General features: G+C 39.9%; 1 protein-coding gene across 3 annotated transcripts; it reads right to left on the bottom strand.

The window, feature by feature from the left end:
* Positions 1 to 11136: 11136 nt before the first annotated feature.
* LLPH (LLP homolog, long-term synaptic facilitation factor) lies at positions 11137 to 15906 on the bottom strand. 3 transcript variants are annotated; one of them, XM_048500119.1, is made up of 3 exons: positions 15798 to 15906; positions 14793 to 14994; positions 11137 to 11393 (listed from the first exon to the last, which is right to left on the bottom strand). In XM_048500119.1, the coding sequence occupies exons 2-3, from the start codon at positions 14980 to 14982 to the stop codon at positions 11233 to 11235; spliced, it is 351 nt and encodes a 116-aa protein (XP_048356076.1). In that variant the 5' UTR covers positions 14983 to 14994; positions 15798 to 15906; the 3' UTR covers positions 11137 to 11232. The 3 variants fall into 3 exon arrangements, with proteins under 3 accessions (XP_048356076.1, XP_048356074.1, XP_048356075.1); XM_048500117.1 differs by having other exon boundaries at positions 11137 to 11396; positions 15798 to 15905; XM_048500118.1 differs by lacking the exon at positions 15798 to 15906 and adding an exon at positions 15718 to 15781 and having other exon boundaries at positions 11137 to 11396.
* Between the last annotated feature and the right edge of the window lie 1064 nt (positions 15907 to 16970).

The raw sequence follows: 16970 nt of genomic DNA, 5'->3' as shown, positions 1-16970 counted from the left end.
ACTGTATGAAATAATAAACTACCTTTCAGTATATCTTTTTTTATATTTAAAATGGTCATTAGGGCAGCAAACTGGTTGTTAAATTATATGAATCCCACCACTGAAAGTTCAGAACCGGTTGTTGAATTATTTGAATCCCACCACTGGTTAGGGGGTTGGAGCACCTTTCTGGTGAGTCTGGTTCCTGGGACTTTTCAGATTCGAAAAGAGATGGGCATCGAGTTTTATAAAATTATGCCCAGGGTGGAGAGAGTTGACAAAGAGAAAGTTTCCCCCTGCTTCCAAAATACTAGAACTCGAAAGCATTCAATGAAGTTTATGAGCAGTAGATTCAGAACAGACAAAATGAAATACTTCTTTACACACAGAGTGATTAAATTATGGAATTTTCTGCCAGAGGATGTATTTATGATCACAAGCAGAGACAGCTTTAAAAGGGTTTAGATAAATTCATGGAGGATAGATCTATTTGTAGCTACTAGCCATGGTGATTTAAGGGCCTCTCCATGTTCACAGGCAGCCAGCCTTTGAATCCCAGGTCCAGGAGGCAATATCAAGGGAAGGCCTTTGCCTCTATGCTCTGTTTTTGGTCCTCCACATGAATTAGTAGGACCTTGTGTAAGCAGGATGCTGAACTAGATAGTCTGGCCACCAGGGCTTTTCCTATGTTCTTATACATGGTCTATTGACAAATAAATGAGAGCCCCTGAAATCAATTTTTAAGTTTTAACTCTGAATCAGACCTGCTACAGCTTCCCACACTTTCAAGTCTGTAATTCAGGGTTTACTCTGCCTTGCCAAACAAGTTTTTTTTTTCCCACAGGAAAATACATTACAAGAAAATATATTACACAAGGAATGAAAATTACTGTGGTGATTTCATATTAACATCTGGAATATCTCTTCTCCCAGTTGGGCTGCAAATCCATTTGGGTAGCAAAACCTGCCTGCTACTGGGATTTTTATCCTTACTGAAACACTGAACAAAATGTTGACATTAGTGTTTTTGTGACATCTATGTGCTGTCACACAGTAAATGAATTAACAGTCCCATTCAAAGGGGGGGGGCTGAATATGCTCGTGGGAGCAGCACACAGCCACGCTAGTGAATTTGACTTCCCTAGCAAACTTACCCCAGAGGGCTGATCCATTAGCATGCAGCCACTGCAGCCCTTCTGGCGCTGGGACACCGCTCTGGAGGCAGTGCCAGCATTCCAGTGTCACTGCCAGAAGCATTGTAGAGGTGGGCCAGGGTGTGGCCAGGAGAGGACCTGGTGTTAGTTGACTTCCTCCTGGCCACTGGCCACTTTACACCAGCAGCTGGTATGTTAAACTTAAGCTACTGACAAGGTAGCGTAAGTCTATTGAGCCCTAGGAGAGCTTCTTGACAGCGGGGAGGCTTTTTCGCTTTGCAAGCCTCCCCACGCCACTGGAAAGCCTCTATGGGACTGGGAGGAGCAGCAGTGAGTGACCACTTGGATGGGGCTGCCTATCAAAAGTATGTCACAGAGTATATAAGAGTTACCTGGTACCACAGAGAAATGTGAGCCAATCAATCTGCTCATCAGTGCTCGGTTTTTGCTTTACAAAATGTATGGAATATGGGGAACAAGATGGTTCATGGAATACATTCAATGCTTCCTGACTTCTTTGGCGTCACTCAAACTATGTTTACAATTACAAGATGACCAGTAAAATGATGTTAAAGACCATTATGATATGAACCTGAACAGATATACCTTTGTTTCTTCACAAATTGTTATAAATTTTAGGATTGCATATTCACCACACAATTATCCCTGAAGGCTTAATATATTCTTTTTGTGAACAATGTTGAGAACAGGAGGGGTACTGTATGGTATGCCAGAAATAAGAGAAATGTGAAGTCACCATCTCTTCTTCAGTTCCATAGCTATCCCATGAATTCTTTCCTTTGTACCTCTCAAACTGCAACAGCTACTTTGATCAGTTTAAGCAATGCCTGGTCTTCTTTTTTTCAGTTTTGACTGTTGCTCCATTGACAACACTTGCTCCATTGACTACTATCTGTTCTATTCAAGGAGGGCAGTCAGAATCACTACATTTTCCTTTGTGCAGAGACACAGGTGATGTTGTATAGTGTTTGGGAACTTCTGTTTGGTGTTCATTGTGGACATTCCACCAGATCATGTAGATATTGAATATCTTTGTTTTTTTGTCTGTGTTCCTCAAGGGCCTTCTTTTTTAACATTCTTTCTTTGGATTGCTTTCCTGGACAGTATCTATTGCAGCCACATTTAATTTAGTATCTTCTATAATCTTGACAAATGTTGCTGGTCTGTGATGAAATGTGGCATTCAGAACTTGATTTGTAACTATTCTGGACCTATTTTCAGCATTAGAATTGCTTTCTCTATTTTGGGGACAAATATAATGTTCTAAGAATGAACTTATAATTTTTTCCTCAAAAGGAAAAATAGCTTTTTCGGGTATGGTTTTCAGAAATTATATAAGAGAATGATTTAAAGAGCCAATCCCACATATGTAAAGATGCACATTTACTCAGCAGCTAAAACAGCTTTTTAATCCTGCTACAAATACCCAACTTGTGTCATGTTAACTACAGTAAGTTGTCTGAGACCCAAAGCACCCCATGGACACTTGCACAAATCACATGGGGTTAACTGCCCAGTCAGTGTTCATTTCACATGCAGAGACAGTGTGGCACAGCATGGTTGCCACCCATTAGTAATAGTCATATGTCCACCCCACAGATCTTTTGCCATACTTAGACCTCCAAGGATGTAAAAGGCACTACCAGACACTGCTAGCTTTTTGATATTAGTAGCACTTTACTGATAATTATAAACCCAAAGAACCATTTTACCAGTTACATGTGATGGGAAAACAATCAATTCTCACACAATTGATTAAACCCAATACAGATAAGAAGCACTTAGTGCTGCAGTGAGAAACTGGATGAAGCACAAGGAAAGCGTTTGTTCAAAGTTTACTTTGTAGAACAGCTCCAGACACCATTCCAGGAATTAACCAGAACCAGATATCGCTACATAAAAACCCCCACAAAATAAAGTTGTGATCACAACGGAACATTTACTTTTTTTTTTAAAAAAAAAAATCATATTACAACTGTTGAGATAGCAGAGGATTTTGCAGAGAATAATAAATAGTTGTAATAATATGCAGATGGAAGTCCTGGTCCAAATGCAGAACAGTGGAATCTGTGAATCTGAGTAGATCAAAAGATATCTTGGGGTGCAGAGAGCATGCAGCACCACTCCAGTTTTTGCATATGCATTTGTTCAGGGAACACCCCATTTTGCAGCAGTTGACACAAGAATTCGGCTTCAGTCCAGGAAACAGCATATATCTACTTGGAGGGTAGAGTTCCCTGAATGTGCAAGTGTATGATAAGTGGTAGTCCAAATCTTATTTTGAGTTTAAAATATTTGTGATTGGACTCATGAATAAGGAATTAGGAAACACGAACAAAGAACTGGGAACCAACATCAGCCTCCTCTTCATTTTCTTGAGAGATGCAAGATTTGTGCTTACTAGGTTCTGAGGGATGGAAGTTTTGTACTTACCTTTCATATGCCCCATGTTCTCCATCAAATTGCAGAGAGTTTTTTGAGGGGGTGGGGTGGCTTTGGTATTCAGTTAGCCATTTTTCAGGTCTTCCTCTGCTTCTCTGCATGTTTTGAACAACAGTGACCTTTTCAGTGGGGAGTAGAAGAGGCACAGGGTTTGCCACTTTATTTTGGTTCAACTGAAAATGTTAACTAGTATTATAAGCCTCCCTGAACCACAAGGAGAAGCTGGATATGTTTTGATGAAGTTTTCCCGAACTTGCATTTTACCCATTTCTTTTTACTGTAGATCTTGATAGCATTTTTACTGTAGATATATCTTGATAGCAGCATTAGATTACCTGCTACCTATTTTTTTTAATCTTCAGAAAGCCTTACAGTGGTGCTAGTAGTGGTGACAGGGATAGCATGGAGAGCCTCCTCATCTAGGACATCCACTGTTGCTGCTAATACAGTGGTAATTAGAGCACGTCAAGGACTCCCCCACCCCCATTTTATAAGCAACCCCCAGACAGTGTTTCCAAATGGAATCTTAGCCTACAAGACTTAATAGAGTGGCTGAGAATTAGTCCCTGTTCCAACAATACAAATTCCTCCCTATCTTGAATTACATTTCTTGGTCACATGATAGTGTGAGAATTTGAAAACTGCTTTTGTGCACATGATTAACTTTTAGTGCACTCCAACTTTTATTCACTGTAATTTTTATAAATTAAAGGACAAGTGCTGTAGCTACCCAATCTCTGTTCCTTGAGTTGCACAGGGCTCAAATGCAGGAGCAGAAGACTAACATCACTGGGTAGCGTATAGAAGCAATGCTTACTAAATTCCTCTTACTGGCAATGCAGTTCTGAGCAGACCTTTAGTGAATCAAACAGAAAACAGATTAGTTCATCTTTTAAATGAAAACAATTTTTTAAAATATTAAAAAAATTATTAAGTAACAATACTGGTTTTATTCTGTCTTAAACTAGGCCTTCAAACAATCAAAAACCACCTTCATTGAATTCTACTAATGCACTCTGAGGAAACTCTTCTTCCATGGATTTACACTGGGGTCCAATACAAACGCTTTTAAGGAAGGTATTCAGATTTATTAGCAATGACCGGATACAATCACAAAGCAACCCTGAGGAAGAAAAATGAACAGATTTCCCACTGAGTCATATTTGGATATGATCCAGTCACCATTCACATAACCAGATTAATTCACTAAGAACAGTTGAATGCAAGCATAGCCAAATAGCCAATGATACTTCCATGCCACTTTCAAATTGTTAGTCTGTTGCCTTGAAAACTCCATGGGGTTTCCATAAGTCAGCTGTCACTTGATGGCCAAACATTTTTTTTTTAAAAATCTGGCCATTACTGGCAGATGCTAATAGAAAAATAGAGGCTTCAAGCATGTACAAGCAGAGTGACACCCAATTTAGTGGAGGAAAGAGGCTAAAACTAGTTTTAACACGTGTACAAGAGGTGCTGAACGCAGCAGTCTGAACGGAGATTCAAGGGATGTGACTGACATTGCTGTGCATCTGTGTAGGCACTGTGTTTGCTTCTGCATGCCACAATACCAGCCAAACAGTTTATTACAAGTGTACAGGATTACTAAAAGACAGCATAAGACTTGAAGACTTGCTCCTTGAAAGAAAATGTACGCTGTTGAGACTATTCTAAATTGCCTACTACATGGGGAAAAATGAGAAATAGAAATTCTACTTTTATTAAAAGATTACTGTTTTCTGTGTCATTTTATAACTTGAGGATTTCTTTGGGGAAATTATACTTAGACACTAAAATACAACTTAGAATCTTATCTTGAAATAATAGATGTGATTTGTCTGATAATTACTTATATAATGGAAAACACCTGGAAATGTTCTGTTTCACTTTTTAAAGAAAATGTTAAAAAAAACTTTGAGGGAATACTGCTTATCTAGACTTTTTTGTAAGAAACAAATGATATTTTAGCAGGAACAAAACCTAACTTTAAAATGATTCTTTAACTGTGCATTGTGCCCATGTAATGTTTTGTTTTTCATTAGATTAGACTATTTAGAAGAGTGGCTAGGCTCACTTATGTTTCATTTGTGAAGTTCTTTGTTCAGCACTTTAGCCATAAACACCACACGGGAATGTTAAAATTTAAACCAAGTTTATGACAATTTTAAAATCCAACAAAATATCAAGCCACTTATTTACAATGATAGGTAAGACTTTTTTGAAAAACAAAATCAAATCAGAGAGACCACTGATTCATATAATACAGAGAAATTATCACTTTTTCACCCCTGAATAAACATTTTAAAAAGGTTAATTCCTATTGAACAACCTTAAAATAATAATTGTATGAAAATTATTTCATTATTGGAAGCTGTGGGGAACAATAAATAGAAGGGAAAATAGTTACTGTAATATTGTTAAATTCCTTTAAAACAAAATCAATTTGTGAGTTTTTGTGTGTGTAGCACCAAAATTATTCTGAGCACTTAAACTAATAGTATAATTGTCTTTACTGCTAACAACCCTAAAATGAAATTCTTTAAAAATATAAAAGCCTGGAATTAAAGTAATTTTAAACATTGGTTTCTTGGCCATTTCCACAGCATCTGAAATCTGATATTTTTCAGCTTGTTACTTTACTTAACTGATTCTCATATTGCCATCTACTGGACATCATGTAAACCTCAGATTTTATTTATCTGACAATTATGAATCAGGCTACTGCTACACCAATATCCGAGTGCTTATGTCCTCTAAAATTATTTGTTCAAGAATGAGTGGGGTGGACTTATTGCCCTGGATGTCAACAGAAGTCCCAATTAGTGTCAACTGGGATCGGGACAACTGACAGCGGGGAGCTGGAGAGAGACCACTGATTCATACAAACTTGCCCAACTGAATAGCCATCAGATGGTAATGACTTGCCATCACTGGGCTGTGTTTGAACCAGTGACCTAGAGGCGAAAAAAAATGTCCTCTCAGATTACCAATTGCTCAGTTCATCCAGGCAACATTGACTGTGCGTGTTTTGAGGGAGTCTGAGGATGCAATAGAGGACAGAGCTTGTGACAAGAGGAACAAAGAAGTAATAAACTTCTATTTGTATCCGTCTCCCTTCCTATTCAAGTTCACTGTGGGAAATTAATGCAGATCCATCAATTTTGGTCAGTGGCAGTTAAATGTCTCTGCTTCTTCCATTCCATCTTAATTGTCAAATCAATTCTCTGCCAAAATAATAACCAGACATTTACATTCATATCCATACAGGTTATTACGAACCAGGATTCTAATGCTGGTTTTATGTATTTACAACTGACAGCTAGTCAGGCCTATTAATCCACCAGTGGCCTATCAGTGGAAATTTTAAGAGGCCTGCTACCAGCAGTAAAGAGGCATACAACTGAAATCCCCCCTCACCCAAAACCTACATGTGGAATTCAATGCTACTGAAAAAGATTGACAAATCTAAAAAGTTGATTGGCATCTACGGAAAAAGTACATAAATTCTCAGAGCTGTGTAAGCTCATATATATAATCAGTGAATGCTATTCACAAATATCACAATTGTGCCAATTATTATCAGAAGTGTAAAAGATGAGAAAGATAATCCCACAACAGCAATATATAAGTCGGTATATACATGTGGCCCTGAAGGAAAAAGACTGTTACATCCAGGTGGGATGCCCCACATATTTCCTATATTGCAGTACCAGGATGAGTGAGAAAGAACTGGTGCAATATTATCTCACCTTCCCTCAACATGGAGTGCACTTACAAGGCAATAGGTTTAATGAGAAAGGGTATCCAGTCATAGGTGAATGAGGTAAATGAACTTCCTTGCTTTCTCATGCTTGTACACAAGAAAGAAATTAGGGATAAGAGAAGACCGTACCTCTTATTTTTCCACTGGACAGCTGCATGTGATGTGCAAACCAAGTTCAACAGTGCAGTGATGAAGACCCCCACCCATCCTCCTGTGAGTACCAAAGCACGTTAGAGTTAGGAACAAAATGTTGCACATGGTGTATAGGTGAAAAACCAAAATAATGGGGAAAGCGTTCCTGGAATCCATCCGTCCTATTCATTACTGGAAATCTCCCCTGCTTTAGGCACCTAGTGGAGTGGCAAGACAAGGGACAAATCTATTTACAACTGTATAAAGTCAAATCAGTACTGATTAATTATCTTTATATTTTACACAAAGAAATATGTGGGGCATTTAATAGTTCAGACTATGGTTGGAAGTAATATTTGTCTATATTTTAAATGGTTGAGAGAACTTTTTTTTTCTTACTGGTCACCAGGACTGCAGATCTCAAGCACATGAGAATTTGTTTAGAAAATAAGGGATCTGTGGGCTCACAATAGAACAGTGATGGCGAACCTTTTTGAGACCGAGTGCCCAAATGGCAACCCAAGACCCACTTATTAATCGCAAAGTGCCAACGCGGCAATTTAACCTGAATACTGAGGTTTTAGGTTAGAAAAAGCGGTTGGTTGGCTCCGAGGCGTGCGTTACTCGGGAGTAAGCTTGGTGGTAGTCGGTGGCTTTGCTTTGAAGCAACCGTGCCACTTTTCCAACGGGTGAATCACAACCTTAGGAGGGTTTACTCAGAAGCAAGCCCCATTGCCAGCAACCAAGCTTACTCCCAGGTAAAGGATCGTACTTTAGTTCTTCACATGAAAATCAGTGGGGTTTAACAGTGCTCAACAGGGTGACCTACACTGCTTCCCCAAAACGAGGTCTTCGGTTTAATGCTAATAATTGAACCCAGCGGCCCAGACCAGCCTAGATGTGTGTGTGTGTGTGTGGGGGGGGGGGGACTCTGTGCGTGCCCACAGAGAGGGCTCTGAGTGCCACCCCTGGCACCCGTGCCATAGGTTCGCCACCACTGCAATAGAATGACAGCAAGATTTTAGTCACTGCGGCTTACTGTGCCACCTAGAGATCATTCCCTCACACCCAATTATATGTTACATCTCGCCATCACCCTTCCATTTTGTCATACCAGACCCTACGAAATTATTAATGTACCACTTTTTACCTCATGTAACTTTTAGTGGCAGGGAGTAAGAAACGTTTTTCTCCAGTTACTTTCTAATTAAAATATTCAGGGGCTTGTTAAATATGGACTGCAGATATGAGAAACAAATCTAATTTGGCTACCACACAGCTAACCAAGAATAGCAGTTCCACTGTATTTTTGCTTGAGATGTTATCCCTGACTGATCAGAAAATCACAGCAGCTTCACGAGACTGTGTCATTTTGAAGCACTAATGAAAAATCACAAGTTCAAATGGATTTGAATTAAAAACAAAAAACCCCATCCCACTGTTCTTGTAATGCTAATATATAAGAAAAGGCAAGAATCTCTCTTCTAGGGTTATGCAATATGCAATCAAAAATTAAATAACCAACATCTGAACTAATTCCTTTCATTAATATTTAACAGCTTCTAAAAATTAAGACACCTGGTAATCTTCAGCAATTCTTGAAAAGAACTTGGGAAGGACTGTTGTCTTAGAGCTTTTTATATTTACACAAGGCAGGGGTGGCCTATCAGAAAAGCTACATATTCTCACCAAACAGGATCACCTCTAAAGCAATTCCTACACATGATATTTCTACGTTTCACCTTTCATTACACGGTTGCAATGGCTTGGGATGGTTATCTATTAGTTATGCTCTAAAACTTCAGATGGAAAGTGGGAACAGGAAATAAATGCAGAGAAATATATTCCTCCCTGAAATAAGTATCAAAGATGAAAGCTGATGTCTTGCTTATGTTCCTTGGGAGAGAATAGTTGTACTACACTCCTCCCACCCAGGAGCATCATGTGTGAAGGGGAGAGTGGCAAAGTGTTGTTTGTACATGCTACTAGGTAGGAAGGATGCTGCACAGTATGCTGGGAGAGGAGTCACAGGCCACAGTTCTCCACCTCCCCCCACCTTTGCAAAGCAAAGGCCAAAATAGGTAAGATGTGACAGATTTATGACGACAGAGAAATGGGAGACATCGCTCTCTATGAGATCTCATCATGTTTCATTTCACATAAAAACAGGCTATACTCTTTCCCTGATACTGTCTCATACAGGTCACAGTTATTAGCCCTACTAGGGAAAAAGACACTCCACTTCTTATTTCACAAATAAAGCAGGGAGACAAAACCATTTCAAAACAAAACTGGAGATGGGCAGCGGGTGCTAAAACCTATGCCTTTGCATCAAGCATTTTTTCTAGCCTACTTTCCATCCCAGAAGTAATCCAGGCTCAACAGGAAAATACAGAAACCCCCAAGAGTTTAGCTCGGCAAGGCGTTGTCTAAAAAGAGAACCTCTGCATTTGCTGCTTGAGCATCGTGGGAACAGAGCAAAAACTCAGTCATCTATACTGTTATACCTTTCAGTTCAAGGAGCCGCAGTTAAACTGCCTGTTTGGCTGGGAGTGACCTTTGCAAGAAGGGTGGAACCTCTGACATCATCAGCCCACTGGGAGGATAACAAAGAGAGTGACAAATGTGCTTCCCATTGAAATAATAATAAAAAGCCAAACCATTAACTAACAATTTTAAACCTGATCATGAAAGAAAATAATGAACATGAAAGAAAACAATGGCAAAGATTTTTATATTCCACCACCTGCACTAAACTTTCCAAGCAGAGAGCTGCCAGTTTTTCCCCACACTGTCATCCAATTCCCCTCCTTACTCCAGCCCCCTCCACACCTGCCTTTCACTGCCACAGACCCTATGATTTCCAGCCCAGTTTTTCTGTGATCAAAGGGGAGCCTCTCCTCTTCCCTTTTTTACTAGCAGAAAAGCTGGTTGGATTCAACTCAGAGAGCTTTACCACAGGAAACCACATTAACATTTTCACCAGCATCATGAAATAATATAACTTTGAGAGAACCATACATTATATCCCTGAAAGAGAATACAGCCCTAGCATTGAGGATGTGCATTGCAATGAATACATATACTATCCCAAGCTCAAAGACATGCAAGACAGGATGCAAGATTTGAGGGTATTCCAGATAATGTCAGCATGTTGGCAAATTACATGTGGTTCCACTGGGCTGCAAGAAATATGTTCCAAAATCTTTACTCTTTACTAAACAAATACAACAAAGACAGAAGTTCAGCAAGAAGCTCTGATCACCATCAGTGCATGTCATTATGTTTGTGTCCTTTTCACCTGCAAGGACATTTTAATCAATCTATGCAGAATGAGATGTCCCCAAAAATTTGTCTGCTCTGCAGTCCTAAGTAGTTACACCCTTCCAAGCCCACCAGGCTTAGAAGGATGCAACTCTCCTTAGATCTGCTCATGTTCAGTGACTTATGGCATGACAGTTAAATGGCATACTTTTTACAAAACAAAGCCTGCTTATGTTCAAACTAAAGTATTCTAAAGACACAAAAAAGTATTCTAAAGACAAGGAGCCTTGTTGAATGAACTATATTCCAAAGCAATTTCAGCAGTGCAAATTGATGTCTCAAGTGAGGGAGTCCAAAGCAAAAATAATAATAATCAGCCTCCTGTGTGACTCTGCATTGGGCATGTGACTTTATTGAAAGGGCTATCTTACTTTTTTATACAAAGTCCTTTTTAAGACATTATTGAAATTTAAGCAGTCTCTACCATGCTAATCCTTTTGATACTTTGGGCTTGTTTTTTCCTTTGGTACGCTTCGTCTTAAGCTTCTTCCTCTGTCTGGGATTCATCCATACTGGATACTGCCCATGTTGATCTAGAAGAGTTTTCTGATTTCTTTTGGTATCCGTGTCCATCTTGCTTTCTTCTGAAAAATTATTAAAAATTAAACCAACACGCCCTTTACATACCTAGGAGTTAAAAATGCACAAATAGATACTGGAAGAGGCTGTATTGCGGTGTCCCAGTGACAAGACTGGAAATTACATGCCCATGAGTCTCCCCACGTAGATACCACGTTGAGACTGCAGATAGTTCTAAACCAGAAAATGTTCACAGTAAGGGGAATGGAATATGTGGGCCCAAGGAGTTCCCAGCTAATCTTAAAAAATAACATAAGGCATTCATGATGGCTGCATGCAAGCCAGCGATTCAGGCAATTTCTCTCACTGTAGAACTGATAAAAGGAAAGAAGACCGAGCAGAGGTTGGGGTGAAAGGTGTGTATGAGTTGCACTAAATTACCACGGCAGGGTCTCCAAAGAAAAAGTGGCAGAAAGAGAAATTTAGGATTGGAACGCAGGAGAGGTAATGGCAACTAGGTAATGGCAACTAGGGAATGAAGTCAGGACACTGGGCAGTTTTGAGATTCAACTTCCGTTTGCACTCTAAACAAGTGTATGAAAATATCTTCTTTATGGCTCAACAACAACTCATGACGTACATTTTAGAACATAACAAGTAAAACCACAAACAACCCCCCTTTGCCCAATAAGTTGCCTGTAGTCTATAACCACTAAAAGTCCTGAAAAATTAAACAGATTTGTTGCACTACTTGAAGATTTCCTGCAACAGAGAGTCAAAGTGATGCAGTGGTCAAAGTGTGAACTAGGATCTGTGAGACTCAGGTTCAAATCTCCAGGCACCCATGAAGCTCGCTGGGTGCCTTTGGGCCTCAGCCTACAATGGAGGAAAGAATGATATAAACCACTTTGGGTCTCCACTAGAGAGAAGGTGGGGGATCAATGAAGATAATGAATAGTGGTAGCACCACCCTCGCCTCCTCGGCAGCCTGTTCCACAGAGAAGAGCTATAGTAGTCTGTCCTCTGATTTGTTTTTCTTGCACCTGCCTGCTTGTATCAAATCATCTCAGCACACAAGCAACAGTTCAACAAACAGCTCTACCTCATGGTCAGCCGCAAGTTAAAGGACACTACAAATCAAAACAAATGCACAACAACATGACATTCTGCCCTTTAAATATAAATATTCCATCTGGTGCATCACAAGACCATACTATACACTAACGAATACTAATGAAGGAAGCAGCTGCATTTACTTAATGGCTTGCATGGAAACACTGAGAGACTCTGGCAAGCAAAAAGAGTACCAAAATGACTAAAGAAAGTGTATGGGGAGGGGAGATCAGGTCAAGCACATAGAATTATTCTCACACAGAAATAAAAATAGCCAAGGCATCCCATTTCCAGGGGGCGTACTAAAAGTAATGACAGGATTGGAAACAATGGAGGAGGCTGGAAGGCCCAATTGAAATAATGGGAACCAGGAATCCAATTGATTTGCATGGGCTCAATTGAAATACATTACAGCACAAAATAAGTAGCAAAGAAAATGCACAATGAATTTCAGCCAAGATCTCTGGCCGATATAGATTGCCCTGGAAGGACAGCCTCCACAGTGGAGTGACAACTCTGAGAAACACAATCTGTGTTCTAGGACTGGATAAGCAACGAAAAAGTCCCACCTGGCTCCACCCACTTTCCTAAAACATTTGATGGGTGCCAGGAAAAACGTTGGCAGGTGTGCATAGTGTCCACAAACACCATGCTGGGGAGCTGGGATGTCCTTTCATGTTTGAAGATTAAATATCTTATCTTTTATAACATTACCACACAATTTCCCCATCTTGCCACATGTTTTGACTGTCTGACTTGATAATATGTCAGGCACAAGCAAACAGTTCCCTGCTTCCCACTTTCTTTTTGACACCCTTGACCTCTACCTCTCAAAACACTCTCCTACCCGCTTTTTACTATGGCAATTACAAGGATTCAATGAAAATTCGCCATCTGCTGGTATCTTTATCAACTAACAACAAAACATATAGTAGGAGAGGCTGTATTACTTGACATTCTGTAAATTTATTTAGTCCAGGGATTTTCCCACTGAGACATATATATGCTTCTTCCAAGATTTTGCATCCATTCTACCATGCAGTCTTTTACTTGCAGTATCATATTGCAACAATCTTTTACTTACAGTATCATATTGCAATAACATTTCATAATTTTTCCTAATGAGTATCTTGAATCACCAATAATTAACTGTTCAGAAATCATCTTATTTTTTAATTGACCATCTTCTTTGGCTAATTGTTCTCTCAATTTTGATACCACTTGATGATATAGTAACTATGGGACATTCTTTCTGTACCATTAGCCAAGATTTTATTTTTCCTTGCTTCTTTATCATAGTCTAATAAATTATACAATCCGTTTTCTTCCTTGTACCTATTGCCACAATAAATGTCAAATGGAAATGTAAACTGTGAGGCTGACAATCTTTTCCCTCTACATAGAAAACATATTTTAATATACCATCTCTTAAAATATGTCTTCCATCTAGAGTTCGAGCTGTTCTTAATGACTTGTTTAAAAACATTTCTTTGGCAGCAGCTGCCACCATATTATAAGGACATTCACTGTGTGACTGAAGATATGATGTGGCCATCCATTCCTAGTTGGCTCAGCTTCTAACAGTCATTTTGTGTTTGCACCCACCACACTGTGTTCAGAATTACATAGGGGCCCATACACTCAAATAGGTTAGAAACCCCTGGCCTAGGGTACAGGATTTTTCATAGAGAGACTATGGAGGGGGTGTTGTGGGTGATCAAACACAGTAGGCAATAGAGTGGAGGAAACTCAGGCAGGATGTGACAGGTTATAGGAACATGGAGGTCAGGAAAGCAGGAGAACTGGACTCTGGGACTGGAAAGGGGACAAAGGCAAGATTTATATTTGACAACAGAAAAGATGGCTCACATCAGCCTCATGAATTTGTAAGGAAACAGGGGACATGATAGACAGGATAATTATTGAGGCAGAGCCGTTTCAGACATAACTACATACCTTCCAGAAATATTAATTAAAATATTAATTAAAATGCAAACTATTTCATTCCAGTCTATGACCTGTCATTCCAGTCCCAGAGCACAGATTCTATTCCCTAGGCCTGTCATTCCACTATGGGGGCTGTCATTCCAGTGTCAGGATAGTCTATATATGGCCAGAGCCCTTCACTGAAATCAATTTTCTTTGCTACCTTTCTTGTGGTATAATGGATTTTAGTGGAGTCCATGCAAAGTCAATTGGCATACCTGGTTCCCATTATTTCAAATGGACCTTCCAGTGTCCTCCATTGTTTCCAATGGGCAATCTCATCATTCTTTTTAGTACATCCCTATTTCCAGAGTCCAACTGCTTTATTCCTTACTGCAAAATCTAAAAATAGGGCAACTTACCATTAAGATCCTTTTTCTCTTTAATTTTCTCAGCTGAAACAATAGTTGCTATGTCTTTCACTTCATCCATCAGAACATCGCTGTTTGTTTTCAGGATGCTCTGCAATCTGGCAAGTTCCTTGGGAGCATTCTTCTTTCTCTTCTCTGCTCGCATCTTTCTTTTCCATTTGCTCCTTAAGCTTTTCGCCATTTTTGTTAGCTTCTATAAATGGAGAAATGTATAGTCATTCAATGCTTACAACTGTCTACCTACACAAACAGCATGAGATACACGGATATAAATTTACTTCTAGTGGCATGAACTGTAGTATAATGCTATTTTTGGGTCCTCTTTCAGGTTGCAGAAATACAGACAATTGTACAGGTTCTTTTCAATATACACTAAACAATGACTCCTATGAAAAATAAGATATAAATCATACCAACAATGCAATAGCTTGGGTACACTGCATTTTTTTCTTATTGTAGATTCAGTATGAGCAGTGAGAATAAAAGTTTTAAAATTAAAAAAAAGTGTATGATGCTTAGTTCTAACGTATGGCCTTAAGGTATGTGATTCACTTTAAAATTAAGCAGGCATAGATAAGACACAGAAGCAGTGTTGCAGTGAAACTCTAACCGAGTTTGAGACTTGGATCTAGGAGACTCTGATTCGAATCCCTACTCTCTCATGAAAACTTGCTGGATGACCTTTAGACCCATCATACACTCTCAGTCTAAACTACTTCACAGGGTTACTGTGAGCATAAAATGGAGAAGAGGAGGCTGTGATCTACTTTGACTCGCCACTTGGAAGAAAGACGGCATACAACTGAAGTAAATAAAACATACTGAGTAGGAAAAAAACGGGTATAAATGAAGTAAATAAGTAACTGGGGTTGTTAACCACCCCTCCTCCCCGTAACAAAGACTGACTGTTTCATACTATTTTTTCTCCTATTGGTAAAGAATACAGAACACCTCCTCAAGGCAGAAAACAAAGGCTTAGTATCCCCAGCACATTACCCGAGTATCCCTCGCGGCTCTCCAACCACGTCGCTCCCACAGTTCCGGCTCAAAGTTCGGTACTTCCGGCGTTCAGCGCTTGTCATCAGAGGAACAGGAGGGGCTACTGCGATGATCACCAGAGCAGGCAACCGACCAGCTTGTACCAGCAGGCGATTCGCTCTCCAGGCCCCCCACAGTGCCCCCAAACGAGCCCCTCCGGCACTGCAAGGTTGCACAGCCAGAGGGAACAGAAACAGCGGTTGCGTCGATCCCGCTTCAGAGGCGCTGAGGTTTAAGGGATGCGTAAATGGAATGCAGACAGAACTGTCCTATATTATAATATATAGGACTGTCCTATACATATATATATATATATATATATATATATAGCAGTGAAGGCAAGTTACTAATACAGTCCTTCCGCCCTTGCCATATGAGTGCTTCCAAACTGCTGAGCTGTACTTTTTTCTTGGCGTGCGTGCCAAGTCAGAAAATACAGGGGACGTCCCTCTGTATATGCATATGTTCACTAGGTGCGTTCCTGCCTATGGTTATCCCCTCTGAGATTTAAGCCTGCTCCCAACAGCTTTATAGACAGGCAGTGCTATGGGGAAATCGGTAGTGCAATGCTTGCAGGGGGTGGCTACGGACAGGAATTTAGATAAACTCCACAACAAGACTTCCAGAGAGAGAGAGAGAAATAAGCTGCGGCAAACACACACTGAGTGAGTACATTAAGTGTACAGAAGAGTTTAGTAGGAAATTTACACAAATCCCAATAGCTAGATGGGGCTGCTTTAAGCAGTTTGAACCCCCTTTCAGAAAAGCAACTGGAAAAGGAGGATGTGCGCTGCAAATTCAACCCCCCCACCCACACACATACTTTTTTTGGGGGGGAGGGATCCAAGTTTTTTCCCCATATTTTGTGCCCTGGGCCAAAGTAACTTATGTTTTCAAAGGCACCACATTTTGGTATGGCACTTGTCACTGGTGTGCATGCAACCATCCATTTTGCTATTGGAATAATAGCAAAGTCTAGTTCTAACAGCAGGAATCTATCTGGCTTCTCATACCAATACGAAAAACTTCAGTCAAATCACTCATCCTATTCCTGAAAAGCACATTCTAGTGACAATGTCACAGACACTACTACTTTTTAAAAACTGTAAATAAGATTAAGCTGGGACCTCC

The sequence above is a fragment of the Sphaerodactylus townsendi genome, linkage group LG06, assembly GCF_021028975.2.
Source record: "Sphaerodactylus townsendi isolate TG3544 linkage group LG06, MPM_Stown_v2.3, whole genome shotgun sequence".
NCBI classification, from domain to species: Eukaryota; Metazoa; Chordata; class Lepidosauria; order Squamata; family Sphaerodactylidae; genus Sphaerodactylus; species Sphaerodactylus townsendi.
The sequence above is the reverse complement of the archived record's forward strand: the minus strand, read 5'-3'. Positions and strand labels throughout refer to the sequence as shown.